This window comes from Rattus norvegicus, chromosome 12, assembly GCF_021556685.1.
Source record: "Rattus norvegicus strain SHRSP/BbbUtx chromosome 12, alternate assembly SHRSP_T2T, whole genome shotgun sequence".
In the NCBI taxonomy this organism is placed as follows: domain Eukaryota; kingdom Metazoa; phylum Chordata; class Mammalia; order Rodentia; family Muridae; genus Rattus; species Rattus norvegicus.
In genome coordinates this window covers 14,647,680-14,662,421 of record NC_141545.1, presented here as the reverse complement: position 1 = coordinate 14,662,421, position 14,742 = coordinate 14,647,680, and the positions used below count along the sequence as shown (strand labels likewise).

Below are 14,742 nucleotides of genomic sequence, written 5' to 3'. Positions count from 1 at the left end.
ATCACCATCACTAAAAAAAGCAGCCCTCCATCTGGTTGGCTTTTCTGTCGTCAGTTAAGCAGTACTTTTCTTTCTCTGTGGTCTGCATGGACATGAAATTAAAGGATTTCAGTAGCATTCCTTTCAAATCCATGGCATAAGTATTTTAAAAACCTAACCCTGACATACTGGCATACATGCCTGTTATCCCAACTCCAAGAGGCAGGCAGAGCTCAGGAGTCTGAGGCTAGCCTGCTCTCCATAACAAGTTCAGGCCATCTAGGGCTACAAAGTGAGCTCCTGATCCTCTCAACCTTTTCATGAGTGCACCACACACTGAGCTTTACATGGGTCTGTACATGGGTCTTCCTTTGCAGTGTAACTGTGACAACAGCCTTTGTGGGGAGAGGCCTGGCTCATCTTGGAGGCTGTGGTATTTACCAACCAATGGCTTCATTTAGTACAACCTGTTCCATGCCTCTTCCTGCTGTCATTTTGCACGGTTATGAGTTGGGATCTTATATACGTCCTTATAGCTGAGGTTGACCTTCAACTCCTGGTCCTCCCCTCACCTTCTGAGGTTACAGGTGTGCACAACCACGGTCAGCTCAAAGCTCATTCCCTGAACCCCACCCATCCTTTCTCATGGCTTTAGACAGAGTGTCATTGTGTATCCTAGGCTGGCCTCACACTCCCTGGACTGGACCTTCCTCTGAATGCTGGAGCCTCAGGCACAGGTCACCATACCCAGATACCCATCTTGTATCTATGAATAATTCTTTTCGCTTTGCAAACCACCCCAGTGTTCCAGTTGAGTTTTCCAAGCCTCTGCAGTGTATACTTTCTTCCTTGGATGCTGGCAGGTGCCCCACATAGTTGAATGGTCTTTTTTTTTAATTACGTTCAAATATCCTGAATTTCTTCATGTCTTAGTAAATCATGAAGAACTGGGACTGTGTCTTGTTTACAGATCCACAAGACCTTGTCACTAAACTACTCGTCCCTGCTGGCTCCTTAGAAGCTGTGGGCGGCCTTTGCAGGTGTCCTGTGGAATTCCAGTCATCTACTCCTGGCTCTTTGTTTATTTGAGACAGGACCTCTCTGTAGCCCTTGCAATGCTGAGGATCCTCCTGTCTGAGACTCTGCCGTGGGGATTCCAGGTGTGAGCCACCACACCCGGCTTCCCTCACACTTTCCAGTCAGAATTTTCTCTGGGCTTCCAGCCCTTTCGGGAGATCTAGCCGACTGATTGCTTTCTTCTCCAAGTCCTACCCTGCCCTGTGGGAAGGAGGTCGGGTTGCTCTAGTCAGCTTCTCTTGCATTCTGCCCAGAAGGTTCTCACACGTGCTTGACAGAGTCATGGACTTGAGGAACAGTGATGTCCAGAGCCTGTCAGAGGGCAGCAGTGGATGGTGCAGGACCTGCCAGTTCCCTGAGAAGCCTGTTTTGTCACCAAGCCCTGCTTGTTAGAACACGTCCCTAATCGGAACCTGTTTTTCCATCCACCATGTGACATATCCAGTACCTTATAGTTAGTTGATCAAAGGTGACTTCTTAAGGACTTGGGAAGGCACCGTGTCCTTGTGTCCCTCAGCTCTGGTGTCTGCAGGTCGCCTGACTCAGTTCTGAGCCGCTGTTTTGAGGTATAACTGCTCTGACTTTAGTCCTTGTACATTCCTTTTCCTTCGTTCTTTATTATGTATTTACCTTTCATTCTCTCCTTTGTTTAGTTGCCTTAGATACTCCCTACTGCCCGGATGGACATCATTTTAACTCAGATTGGGGGAGGGGCTGGTGAGAAAGGCTACCGACCTTGATCTGAGTGGGATCCCCGGAACTCATGTGAAGGAGAGAAGTAATTCATACAAGTTACCTCCGGTCTTCCCATGCATGCTGGTGTACACACATGCAAATAAAGATTCATTTTGAAAGAGACACACAGACCCAGTTATCTCGAGCTAATTCTGTTGACTTTGGTGCTAGGTGACTCTGAGAGGCATACAGCCGCTCTGCAGAAAGCTGAGTCACCGTCATAGCAGACGTGGCTAATGAGTGCAGCACTGTGTCTGGGATTGGTTTTAAAATGGTTAATGTAGAACTCCCTTTGTAGACCAGGCTAGCCTTGAACTTACAGATCCATTGGTTTCTGTCTTCTGAGTCCTGAGACTGAAGGTGTGCCCATCATGCCTGGCCAGGAGTAGAGAGGAGAAGATCCCCTCACCAATGACGGGCAGAAACACTTACCATTGTTCGTTTAACTGGCATCCCAGGCGTGTGTACTTTTTTGTTTTGGGTTTTCTGAGACACAGCAGTCTCCCACCACACTTGGTTAGACTGTGGGGGGAGGGGGGGGAGGGGGGGAGAACGAGAGTGCTGGGGTCCAACCTAACCCTGTACCTCATGCATCTTAGGCAGGCGACAGGCGCTCTGGTCTGAGCTGTGGCCTCAGCACTGCCATTTCTGTACTACTGTGAACATTTAAATGCGCACACACATACATCTGGAAACTCGTGTCTTTTGGTTATTTTTCAGATTAAGATGAAACAGAATTCTTATATTAAAGAAATATGGGGCTGGGGATTTAGCTCAGTGGTAGAGCGCTTACCTAGGAAGCGCAAGGCCCTGGGTTCGGTCCCCAGCTCCGGAAAAAAAAAAAAAGAAATATAACTTAATAATTTATATTGCAATTTCCAGTTTGTAAGACACCCCCATAAAACACTTCTTTTTCTTTTTTAAATTAATTTATTCAGTTAGTTTATATCCCAACCATTGTTCCCTCTCCCTCCTTCCTTCCCTCTCCCTACCCATCCCCCATCACCCTCTCCCTTTCTCCTCAGAGAATGGGAGGCCTCCAGTGGATATCAACCTTCCGCCTATCAAGTTGCAGGAGGATTAGGTACATCTTTTCCTATTGAGGCCAGACAAGGCAGCCAAGTTATGTGAAAGGGATCCAAAGGCTGGCAACAAAGTCGGAGACAGTCCCTGCTCCTGCTGTTAGGGAACCCACAGGAAAACCAAGCTGCACATCTGTTGCACGTGTGCAGAGGGCCTAGAGGACACTTCTTTTTCAGAGATGGGACACAGTTCTGTGGTAGAGTGCTTGCCTAGCATGTGAGGCCCTAGCCATTTAAAGACAATTGTCTAACCAAGGTTCTAGTCATGCAGTAGTGATGTCCAGAAGTCTGTGTGTGTCTGCTTCTCAGAAATCTTGTCTTTTCCCAACAGGAAAGCCATAGAAGAATTGTTAAAGGAGGCAAAGCGTGGGAAAACCCGGGCAGAGACAATGGGGCCGATGGGCTGGTAAGTTCCTGAGTAAGCTCCTTAAAGCTTAATGAACACTCTACAGGAGGGTCACCACGGGAGTGATGCAGCCATAATTGTTGGCTGGAGATGACAGAATGTGAATAGAGGTTATCAAACCTTGGGAGCTGTGAAAATCACCCAGAGGCTGCTGTGAGGTAGGAATGTTGTGGTGCACTGAGTTTTGAGGAGCCCCGGCAAAGCACAGCAGGCAGGGGTATGTGTACACAGTGTGGGATGGAGGTTATCACTTATTTGGTTCACAAGATTTGAGATATGTCTGCCCCAATAGCAGTTATAGCTGCAATCATCGGTTTAGCCCGTAGATCCGACATTTACCGTGGAGTTTCTATACAAGCTAGAGTTTGCTCAAACTTGACAATAAAAGAGTAGGTGAGATGGGTCAGTGGGTGAAGGCTGCCTGACGACCTGACTTCAATCCCACGAACGCTCATGTCCTCTGCCCTCTACATACACACAAAATAAACGTAGCCTAATACTCTGAGCAGAGGAGAATTTAACCTACAACCCGACTGGTCCATCCAGCCTGCTCGTAGTCCCAGCAGGTACTAAGTCAGTAGCTAGACTGGAGCTTTCTCTACAACCAGCCGTTCCCCAGTGGGACCCAGGAGGACCACAAGGGTGACTGACAGTGAGGAAGAGCGGGCACTTGCGGTTCCAGTGTAGCTTGTTTTAAGTTTTGTTTCTTTTCTCTCCTTTATAGAATTTTTTTTCTTTTTGAGGTTTCCATACATGTATACAGTGAAATATGATCAATCTGCCTCCAATTTTCCCCCTCCAGCTCCCCATTGTATCCCACCCACTGCACCCCCTCCATATGTGTGTAGGTGTGGGGCCGTCCACCAGAGCATGGCAACCTAACACCCTCAGAAGAGAACGCCTCTCTCCTCCCAGCAGCTGTCCGCTTCCAGGAGCTGGTCACTAAGGCATGGTGCCCAGAGGTCACCTCCCCCATCTACGTTAGGGTTTGACTGGCTTGCTCCCCTGAGGGTGACAAGCTGCATAGCTGCCTCCTGGTCATGAGTGTGACAGCCATGTCATGTCCAGGAGGCAGCATTTCATGGTACTCCCCTCCACTTCATACTTACTTTTATTTTTTTTTTGTTTTTTTGTTTTTTTTTGTTTTTTTTTTTTATTTATCATACTTACTTTTAAATACACCTGTTTTTCTTATTGTATTTTACATGTGTGGCTGTTTTGCCTACTTGTATGTCTGTGCACTGGAGTTACAGGTGGTTGTGTGGGAGCTGGGGATAGAACTCTAGTTCTCTGTGGAAGCAGTCGGTGCTCTTAACCACTGAACCCTCTCCAGCCCTTCATTCTATTTGTGAGATGGGGTCTCTAGTATCTTAGGTTGCCGTCAAGCTCCCTGCACAGCCAAGAATGACTAAATTTTTTTAATTTTGTGTGTGTGTGTTTGTGTGTGTGTGTGTGTGTGTGTGTGCTTGTGTGCTTGTGTGCTTGTGTGCGTGCCTGCACCGGTGCCCTCCAAGCAAAAAGGGCATTGCATCCCCTGGAGCTGCAGGCACAGCCTGCTGTAAGCTGCCTGCCTGGTGTGGGTGCTGTGAGTCAGTCATGGTCTCTTTTCCAAGAGCAGTGTTCGCTCTTAACCCCTGAGCTTTCTCTCTACCGCTTTGACCTTAAAATTCTGATCCTCCTGCCTCTGCCCCCCAGGTGCTAACATTACTGGCTCTGACCCTGGCCAGGCAAGCACTCTGTCAACTGAGCTCCATTCCCATCCTTGGTTTGTACATTTGGATTCTAAACCGTGCACACAGTTTTCTTAAATTATAAAGCTAAATTAAATCAAATGAAGAAAAAGTTTCAAACTTCTAAAAATCAAGCAAAATAAAGCAGATAGACCCAAATAAACTATCGCCTGGGGTCTCTTGGCCCAGGGGCATACAGAAAGGACGTATTTCAAGTAATCTAAAATCTGACTCTATTTCTAGGACACCAAAAAAGAAAAAGAAAGAAAGCAAAAAGTGAAGCCCTTGTCTCCCTCATTGTGGTGCTGACGATAGTGCTGAGATTAAACCCACGGCTGCCATGGCTTCTGAGTCTGTCGGAGGAAGGGACGGTACTGCCATGTTCCCGGGCTGATCTTACAGAGTAGGACAGTCCACACTGCGCACCAGGATGTCCAGTATAAGACAACAAAGTCAGAAGGAAAATCCTCATCTGTCATCCTAAATTTGAACTGGGAATGTCCATGGTAGCCGGGCTGCACTTCCTTTTTCCAGATAACACCTTTTCTTTTAAGTTGTAAGACACAGAAAAGCCTGTCAGAAATACTGACTGCCTAGCCTTCAGCAGTAAGGCCTGGGACCAGCCTAAGGCAAAGTACTTTCTCGCTGGGAGGCAGGTCCTTTGAGGGGCCATTGCTTGCACACCTGAAGCAGTCCTCAGAATAAGCCAGACTGCAGGGTTAGAGACCTTACTCCGGCAAGATAGCCTTCATTTCTCATACCAAGATTCCCAGAATGCCTTCAGGCCTTAATGGTTTGCTAGAACTTTCAATGTTGCTAGAATCTGTTACACTCATGGTTATAGGTCATTACAGGAAAGGGATACAGACTAAAATAAGGCAGGATGAGAGCAGGAGACCAGGGAAGGTTCTCTCCCCCTCTCCCCTAAGGAGTCAGAACACGCTGCCTCCCAGACAACAGAGGGCTGATGCCAGCCCAGGAAGGGCCCACGAATCTTCATGTGCAAAGTTTACTGTGGCTCCATTGTGTAGGTGTGGTTGACTGATTCATTACATGGTTGACTGATTGTTTACATGGTTGACTGATTTGATTACATGGTTGATTTTTTTTTTTTAAGTTTCCGGGTTGACCCATATCACATGACCTAAAGCTCTCACCTTACATCAACATAGTTGATCTCTCTTGTGTAGCCAGCCCTCCTCTAGGACTGGAAGGTGTGGCCAGCTCCACCCTCAACAAAGACATTTCTGTCACGTATGATGTAGATTACTTTCCAGAGGCCGAGAGCAAAGATGAGCCCTCCCTTTAGGTCAAGCCAAACTCTTACTCCACAGGAACAAAACTCAGTAAGATCTGGAAAAGCTTGTCATGCCAGAAAGAAAGAAACTTTCTTTCTCTGTCAAAGACTTAACAGCAGGTTGGAAAGTCTCTGGAACCAATCTGAAGTCAAAGATAGAATAATATGATTTAAAAAAAAAGAAAGAAAGAAATTATGATTGAGTCACCTAAAACATACTGAAACCCTTAAGGCTGGCTGGTTGTATGCCAGCCTGACATACACTAGCATTGTCCTGGAGGAGGGCGCCTCAACTAGGAAAATGCCTCTATAAAATTGGAATGTAGGCAGGCCTGCAAGGCATTTTCTTAGTTAGTGATCGATGGGGGAGGGCCCAGCCCTGGGTCCGATAAGAAAGCAAGCCAAGCAAGCCATGGGGAGCAAGCCAGGGAGCAGCACCCCTCCATGGCCTCTGCATCAGCTCCTGCCTCCATGTTCCTGCCCTGTGTGAGTTTCTGACCTGACTTCTTCCAGTGATGGGAGTGTAAGCCAAATAAACCCTTTTCTCTCCAACTTACGTTTGCTCACGGTCTGCAATAGAAACCCAACTAAGACAGGTTGTGAGAAATACCACACTGCAAACCCTAGTGGTCCCTCTGAAGAGTGCCAGACCCAGATCACTGATCACATAATGTGCACGGAGAGGTTCAAATACATCTCAGCACTGCCAAATAACTGACACAATCACGTTCATGAAAGAGCTGCACCAGGCACGGTGCTGGCTCAGATCTGTAAGCTCGGCACATAAGAGACTGAAGCAGGGAGGACGGTAAATTCCAGACCAGCTGAGCAAAATAGCAACTCCCAGGTGGACCCTGGGGACATTAAAAGATGTCTTCAAGACAGCAAACAAGCTGAGTGCGGAGTGCCAGACGGAACTCCCAGCATCTCCTCCCTCAGAAGCGTTAGCCCAGCAATTGTGTGACAGGGTGTGATGAAACAGAGAACCATGTTCAGTGGTTTGGTTTGGTTTGGTTTTCTACGGGACTGGAGGCTGAGCCCAGGGCTCGTGCAGTTCTAAGCAAGCACTTAAGTCATATCCTTAGCCCCGAACTGTGTAAGGCAAACAATCTGGCTTAAGAAGAGTTTACTATCGGTCCCCAGCTCCGAAAAAAAGAACAAAAAAAAAAAGAGTTTACTAATGTAACTAAAGGACTAGCGAGTAAACAGATACTCAGACTAGACTAGAAAATGCTTACTAACAGTACAACCACTTCTGCTGGGAATGCGTGAAAATGTGAAAAGATTGGCTGACCGAGTAAAGCCGTGGAACAACCAGAAATGTAAAGTCATATAAATACTTTGAAAGCACGTGGCAGTTTCTCGTAAATATACACTTACCACACAGGATCTTCAAGCAGATTACCAGAGCGAGTTAGAAATTGAAATCTAAGGAGAGCCTCGCACAGTGGTGTTCGTTGCAGCTTTGTTTATAAAACTCCAAACAGGATGGCTGTGGTAAACTGCCTGGATGAATCCCAGTGGCTTTATGAGAATCCGATACAAACGCGACAGTGTACGGTTCCACTTATTTGGCATTGGGACATAAGAGACATCAGCTGGAACCTAGGGGTTAGAGAAGGACTCTGAGAATGTTCTGTATCTTGACTGTAATAGAATCTGATTCTTGTATTGGTCAAAGCCCAGAAAACCAGTCGTTTTAGTAAACCTGGGAACTAGAGAGATGAATCAGTGGTTAGGAGTCCTGGCTTTTTTTTCCAAAACTGGGTTTGCAGCACCCACATGGTGGCTCACAACCACCTGAAATGCCAGTTGGGGAGTGGGGGGGCTGGCACCCTCTGCTGGTCTCTGGAGGCCTGTACATGGTGGATATACTCTGATGCAAGCAAACACTCATGCCTATGAAATAAATCTTTTCAAAAGAGATAAACTTATGTACATTTTATGCAAATTATGCCATAGTAAAACCTGCATTAAAAGAGGGAGACTGGGGACATAGCTCGGTGCTAAAGCACTTGCCTTTGCCTAGCACATACAAAGTTCTGTTTGATTTCCCAAGGCAATAGAAACATTTATTCGCTCCAGTCTTTGACTGTGGCTGTGTAAAGACCATCAGTGGCTGCTGAGTCTGCTGGGTGGCCCCGCCCACGGTGAGCTGGGCCCTCCCATATCACCAGTCAGTTGAGAAAATATCCTACAGACTTGCCCACAGGCTGGTCCTATGGAGGTATTTCTCAACTGCAGTTCCCTTTGAGATGGCTCTAGCTGTGTCAGGTTGGGGAAAAGACACTTCCTGCTGAATGTTGGTTAGTGACAAACCCAACATGTTAGTGATTGTTGTTTATGGCGCTAGGAATAAAGCCTGTGTGCGGCCTCACTCAACCCTAGTCCTTCAGAGCCACAGACAGACACAGCCTCCTCACTTGGAGAGTCTTCACAAAAAGATGCAGCAATGACAACACACACACACACACACACACACACACACACACACACACACACAGAGAGAGAGGGGAGTGGGGAGAAGACATTGTGGTTAAGGCACTGAGCCAGGGTCTGGTCAGTCTCTAATTAGAACTACTCCAGAGGGCAGATGGGCATTTTAAATGACATCGAAGGTTGCAGTCCTAGCATCCAAGGTGTGGATTTTTACAGATCATGAAATGCAGTGCTTTAACAAGTGAATTACAAGGAGAAAAGAAGGCTCCTGTGAATGATGGACTTGAGGCACATCAAGTAAGATGTTCGGTTAGGGTCCTTATCTAATGTAACTGTGAGGGGCAGGAGAGATGGCTCAGCAGTTAAGAGCACTTGCCACTCTTCACAGGACCTGGGTTCAGCTCCCAGCACTGCATGGCAGCTCACCCACAGTCATCCCTGCCCCAGATCAGGGATCTGACGCCCACCTCTGGCCTCTCAGGCACCAGGCACACACATGGTACACAGACATGCATGCAGACAGAGCGCTCATACACAGGAAGATAGAGAAATCTTTAAAACTTTAAAAGTAAAATAACAGGGAAAAGACGTGTAAGAGCTGGGGGCCGGCTCAGGGGCACAGGCACTTGCCTTGCAAGCATGATGACCTGGGTTCGAGTCCCAGAACCCATGCAAAACATACTGGGTTTGACAGAGGGGGCTTGTGATCCTAGGGCTGGGGAGGTAGTAATGGGACTTTGCTGGCCAGCCAGCTTAGCCTAACTATCGAAGGGCAGGCCAGTGAGAGGCCTTGTCTGAAAAATGACAACTAAGGTGGTCCTCTGGCCTCTGTATGCATGGACACACATTTGAACTCTCCAGACAGACAGACAGACGCGCGCGCGCACACACACACACACACACATACACACACTTTATTTTCAGACCTGAGGGAGTGAGGGAATGCCTTGGTGGCTGAGAGTGTGTACTGCTCTTGCCAAGGAGCCAAGATTGACTCCAGCTCCAAGGAATCTGACCCCTATTCCGGCTTCTACGAGCTCTGTACTCCCTCACACGCACAGATGCGCCTGCACATAATTAAAAACAGAATAAATGTTTTTAAAGTATGTGAAGCAAACTTCAGATATCTAGAGATATTTGAAGACAGTAAGGAAATTCAGGGGTTTTTTCCCTCATGGTAACAGTCTCACTGTTTTATTTTTGTTACTGTGTGGGCACAGGCCACACGTGAGGTCAGAGGTCAGCTCTGGTCAGTTGGTTCTCTGCTTCTGCCTTTACCTGAGTTCGGGATCCAGGTGTCAGTCTTTTGTTTGTTTTGACTTTCAAGACAGGGTTTCTCTGTGTAGCCCTGGCTGTCTTGAAACTCACTCTGTAGACCAGACTGGCCTTGAACTCACAAGAGATCCGCCTGCCTCTGCCTCCCACATGTTGGGACAAAAGGTTTGTCTGCAGCTTCCCAGTGACGTTGTCAGTCTTAAATAACAAGCATTTTACCTGCCAAGCCAAATTCACTTGGTGTGTTTCCAACTTTATCTACACATTGGGACTCCGTCAGAGTTCAGCTTCTGCCATTCAGGAAAGAGCCACTGATGTTATTTCCCACTGTTGTGATTTTGGAGTGGGAGCTGGGCTTTGGTACTCTAAACACACACCCAAGTGATTCTAAAAGTGCACACGTGTTTGAAAAAAACACCAATCCTAGTTCATTGAAAAGAATTGTAACTACTCGCTAGGCAGATTCTAAAGTGGCCTGGCACTAAGTCCAGGGGCAGACACCACACCTGCACTCAGTAGCCTGGGCAGCCATGCAGGCCCCGCCTTGCCTGGAGAATGATCTCTGTGCATAGCCCTTAAAGGAACAGAGAGCTAGTTGCTCACACATAAACCATGGTTTGTTTTCCTAAGTGCATAGAAAGGTTTATTTATAAGTAGTGGTTTTAAGTTTTTAAACTAGAATGTGAGTGGGATTGTGAAATTTAGGGTGGTCTATAAGAAAGATCATAGACCATAGAGCAAGAGGCCGACAGGCTGCTGAACTAGAGGAAGTATGAGTGGGACCATTTTTATTTTCTAAAGAAAGGGATCATTTGGTGCTGGGCACTGCCTTGGGAATGTTTCAGCAAACGCACTTCTGAGGCTTTTGTTAGGGGCCTTGGAAGTGAACTCTTGGCCCAGATGGCCTACGTCAGTGGGCATAAAGGAATTTATAAACATACATTGAGCTTGCCTGGCTTCCTTGTCTGCAAACCATCTTTGCTCTGCCCACATTCCCTGCAGCCCACTTCTCTCTCTGCTGTGATGCCTGAGGGAAAGAAGCAACAGTCGAGGGTCCGTGGAGCAGCAGCTTGTGGGTTCTTGACTGGTTGGTTTACAGTAGGTGTTGGGTGCATTCCGGAGGGGGTCAGGTTGTCTGCAGGCAGAGAGGAGAGGCCTACCTCATCTCGGCTACTCTCTGCCACCAGCTTTTCACTCTCAGAGCCTCCCACCCACACACAGCGACATCCCCAGCGGGTCGAGTATCAGAAAGGAGATCGCTTCTCCAGTCCTGGAGACGGGCGGTTTTCTGCTCCATGCGGACTTGCTGCTTGCCAGTGGGTAGTTCCTGCAGCCAGGCACAAGAAAGAGTTAAAGAGACTTGTTTTTTTGGCCTTTGGCTTTTTTACGCTCTGGTGGATAGACAAACAGGAGGTGATCTCAGTTGAGCGGGGAGGCTGGGAGGATTGTACATTTGTCATAGATAAGCCCTTTGCCATATTTCAGAACCACAGAAATCCAGTCTCTCTCTTGTGCTTTAAAATTATGGGGCCAGAGAAGTTTGCTGAGACCCCACCCCACCTCCAGCCGAGGGACTGAAGCATCGTCGGCCCCTGTGCCAAGCTCTTCTCTTTTTGCCTGATAGCACTCTGCAGCATAGTGAGTGCTTCCTGGTCCTGCTGGCCACCTCCCTCTCCTGTCCGTACTGAAGGTAAATTGGAGTCCTGAGTGGACTGCTGTGCAGTCACAGTCTGTACCAGTGGTCCATGTGCTGCAGCCCTGGGGCTTTCAGTCCGCACAGCAACCCTTTGTATGCCCACCTGCTTCTGTCCCCTCATAGCAGACATCGCCCACTGAGAGCCTGGCTTATCTTTGTTGCACAGGCCTAGTATAATGTCCCGCATACATAAGGTTTTAAGTATAGTAAATGCTTTTACATATGCATTTGACACAGGCATATATTCATCCAGTGTTTCACATTCCTTTTCGGGACAGTGTTGGGGACGTGGTAAACCTTGGGAGTATGTAAATAATGAAGGAGTGTCATTTCTCAGATGGCCACACGCTGAGGCATTTGATTGCCAGATTGTAATGCACTAACTACCACGGGTGATTATAGTAGCTGTGGCGGTATTAAACAACGACATGAGTTGTGGTCAACCATGGCTTCGGGATAAATGTCACCTCACTGCATGGAGGGCCTGCCCCTGCCCCAGACCTTCCATTCATTCTAGACTCGTAGTCTCCATACTTGTAGCCTCTGTATTGCAAAGGGTGTATGTGGAGCAGAAGATGGGGTGCCATTGCTGGTGTGGTGGCTTTGTCTGCAGCACAGGGGCAGCGAGCTGCATTTCGTGCCTCTTGCTCTATGACCAAGCACCCTCTTGTCTGCTCTAAAGATAACTGGGAATCAGCACTCGCCAGGGCCTGTCTGTCATGCTGTACTCACCTGAGTCAGTCAGTGCTTCTTTGCTCCAACATTGTCCATGCCGTGACTGTCCTGTGTCCCTGAGTGGCCAGTCACCCCTCACTGTATGTGCCTCTGCTCATTTGCTGGAAGGAACCTTAGCTGTAAGTGCACTGACACACTTCTGCCTGCAGTTGCTTCCCTGCTTGCTGGTAGCTAGACACTTAGACTGTGGTGAGTTTTCCCTAAATCCACCATTGCCGGGCTGTGGTGTGACTGCTGTGGGGACTGTAGAGTCTGATGAGGTAGCACTGTAACGTTCAGGCACAGGGCCATTGCGCCACCTTTCCAGGGCCTTGGCTGACCTGGTACTTGAATTGACCTGGTACCCCACGCTGGTCTCAAAATCATGGCAGTCCTCCTGCTCCAGCACTGTATGGCAAGGAAAGCCGGACAAACTCAGGAACTGGTTCTGTGGGGCCTGAATTCTTTTGTACTGATCTGGCTCGTGGGCCAGACAGGGAGGGAATTTAACTCTTGCATTTATGATGTCTTCTTCCCTCTTCACATCCACAGGATGAAGTGTCCTCTCGCTGGTACGAATAAAAGATTCCTTATTAACACAATTAAGAACACATTGCCCTCCCATAAAGAGCAAGACCACGAACAAAAAGAGGGCAGTAAGGAGCCTGGCAAAAGTCAAGACCAGAAGGAAACAAGTGGGAAGAAACACAGAAGCCACTCCTACAAGCGCAGCCTTCACTCAGCCCGGGGCTCAGTGGGCTGCTCTCCTCCAAGGAAGCGGGCCTCCCGGGACAAGTGTGACCCAAGGCCCAGCCGGCGATGAGATGGCTGCAGGGCCAGCCCAGCCCGTACTGCACCTGCCACTGGGCGCAGCGAGGCAAGGAGGCCGGGAGGTGGCGGGCTCTGACATCCGAAAGTGACTTCCTCAGTGGGTCCTTTGTTTTACGGTGTCTCTTGGTACTGTGTTGTTGTTCTTGTTGCTCTTGTTAACAGGAAAAGAAAAACTTTACTAAAGCAAATCGTAACTACCTTATCCTGAAGGCGTCGTGGTGAGAGCAAGCTGATTCCGCATTGCCCTGCACATCGATGTTGTCTTTATCTACCTTACCTGAAGTTCGTTTCAAACAAGGAGTTTTAGAATTTGAGATTTTGAGCTTGTTAGAAACTCCTAGTTTTTTGATGTACTGCACTTTTGTGGTCATTTCCCAGAATTTCTCAAAAAATAAATAAAATATTTAAAAACACTATGGTTTCCTCTTTTGGGTACCAGATGCTAAGCTCACAGTCTGAGGGACTCCGCCATGCTGCCAGTCAGCGCTCACTCGGAGAAGCAGGCACAAGGGCAAGTATAGGCTAATACTGTGCCCCATTTCACTGCTCCCCAGACTCTCGGCTATGGATGTGTGCCATAGCTAAAGCTGTGTGGAACTTACTGAGAACAACACTTGCTTCCTCCTGAACCTTCCGGCACCCTCCCCCAAGTTCCGGCCTTCCATATTAGTGAACGTCTACTTCGTGGCTGCAGATTCTTCTCATTTTCATTTAAAGACAACAACAAAACCAAAAACGTTTGCTCCAGGGAGATGACTCAGTGGGTAAGGTTGCTTGCCACAAAGCCAGTCACTTGAGTTCAATCCCTAGAACCTATCCAGAAGGAGACAGCCGACTCCTACAGGGTGACCTCTGACCTCCATGTGCACACGCGCGCGCACACACACACACACGCACACACAAATAACACTCTGACTTCTATGTGCATGCACATACACACATATTCCTTTAGGAATAGAAAGGTAATTTTTAAAAAAAATCTTAAAATTCAAAAATGTCAACTTAACAAATTCTAATGTAATGACTCAAATATGTGCATCTCAAAAATATAACCAAAAGATGTAACAATAATATCTGAATCGTGTTAAATGGGGATTAATGGCAGATTAGACCTGTATTGAGATGACAGTAATAGACACTGTTCGGCATAAACAAATAATTAGACTGAAAGACTGAGGACCAATGCACAGTCAAAAGGCCAAGTAGACTCATAGCTGGTATCTATAAAGACAGGAAGAACTCAAGAAGAATATTTGCAGAAATACCGACAAAAGTTTTCCAAATATCATAAAACCTAAGCCAAATTGATGGCACTTTGGAAAGTGAGGCAGGATTGCTGTGAGTTCAAAACCAGCCTAAGCTACACAGTGAGTTCGAGACCCACCCTGGACTGTAAGTGAAGCCCTGTCTCAAAACAAAGCAAATAAAACTCATTAAGTGCACAAACCAGAAATCTCAACAAACTTTAGGAAACCCAAAGA

General features: G+C 47.5%; 1 protein-coding gene across 1 annotated transcript in view; it reads left to right on the top strand.

Annotated features, from left to right (window-relative positions):
* Window positions 1–13,674, top strand: part of Polr1d (RNA polymerase I and III subunit D) — a 33,554-nt gene extending 19,880 nt beyond the window's left edge. Inside the window, exons 2-3 of the mRNA NM_001037787.1 lie at window positions 3,205–3,279; window positions 12,983–13,674. Coding sequence (NP_001032876.1) covers window positions 3,205–3,279; window positions 12,983–13,253 — 346 coding nt within the window. The 3' untranslated portion in view covers window positions 13,254–13,674. The remainder of the gene's footprint in view (window positions 1–3,204; window positions 3,280–12,982) is intronic.
* The last annotated feature ends 1,068 nt before the right edge of the window (window positions 13,675–14,742 follow it).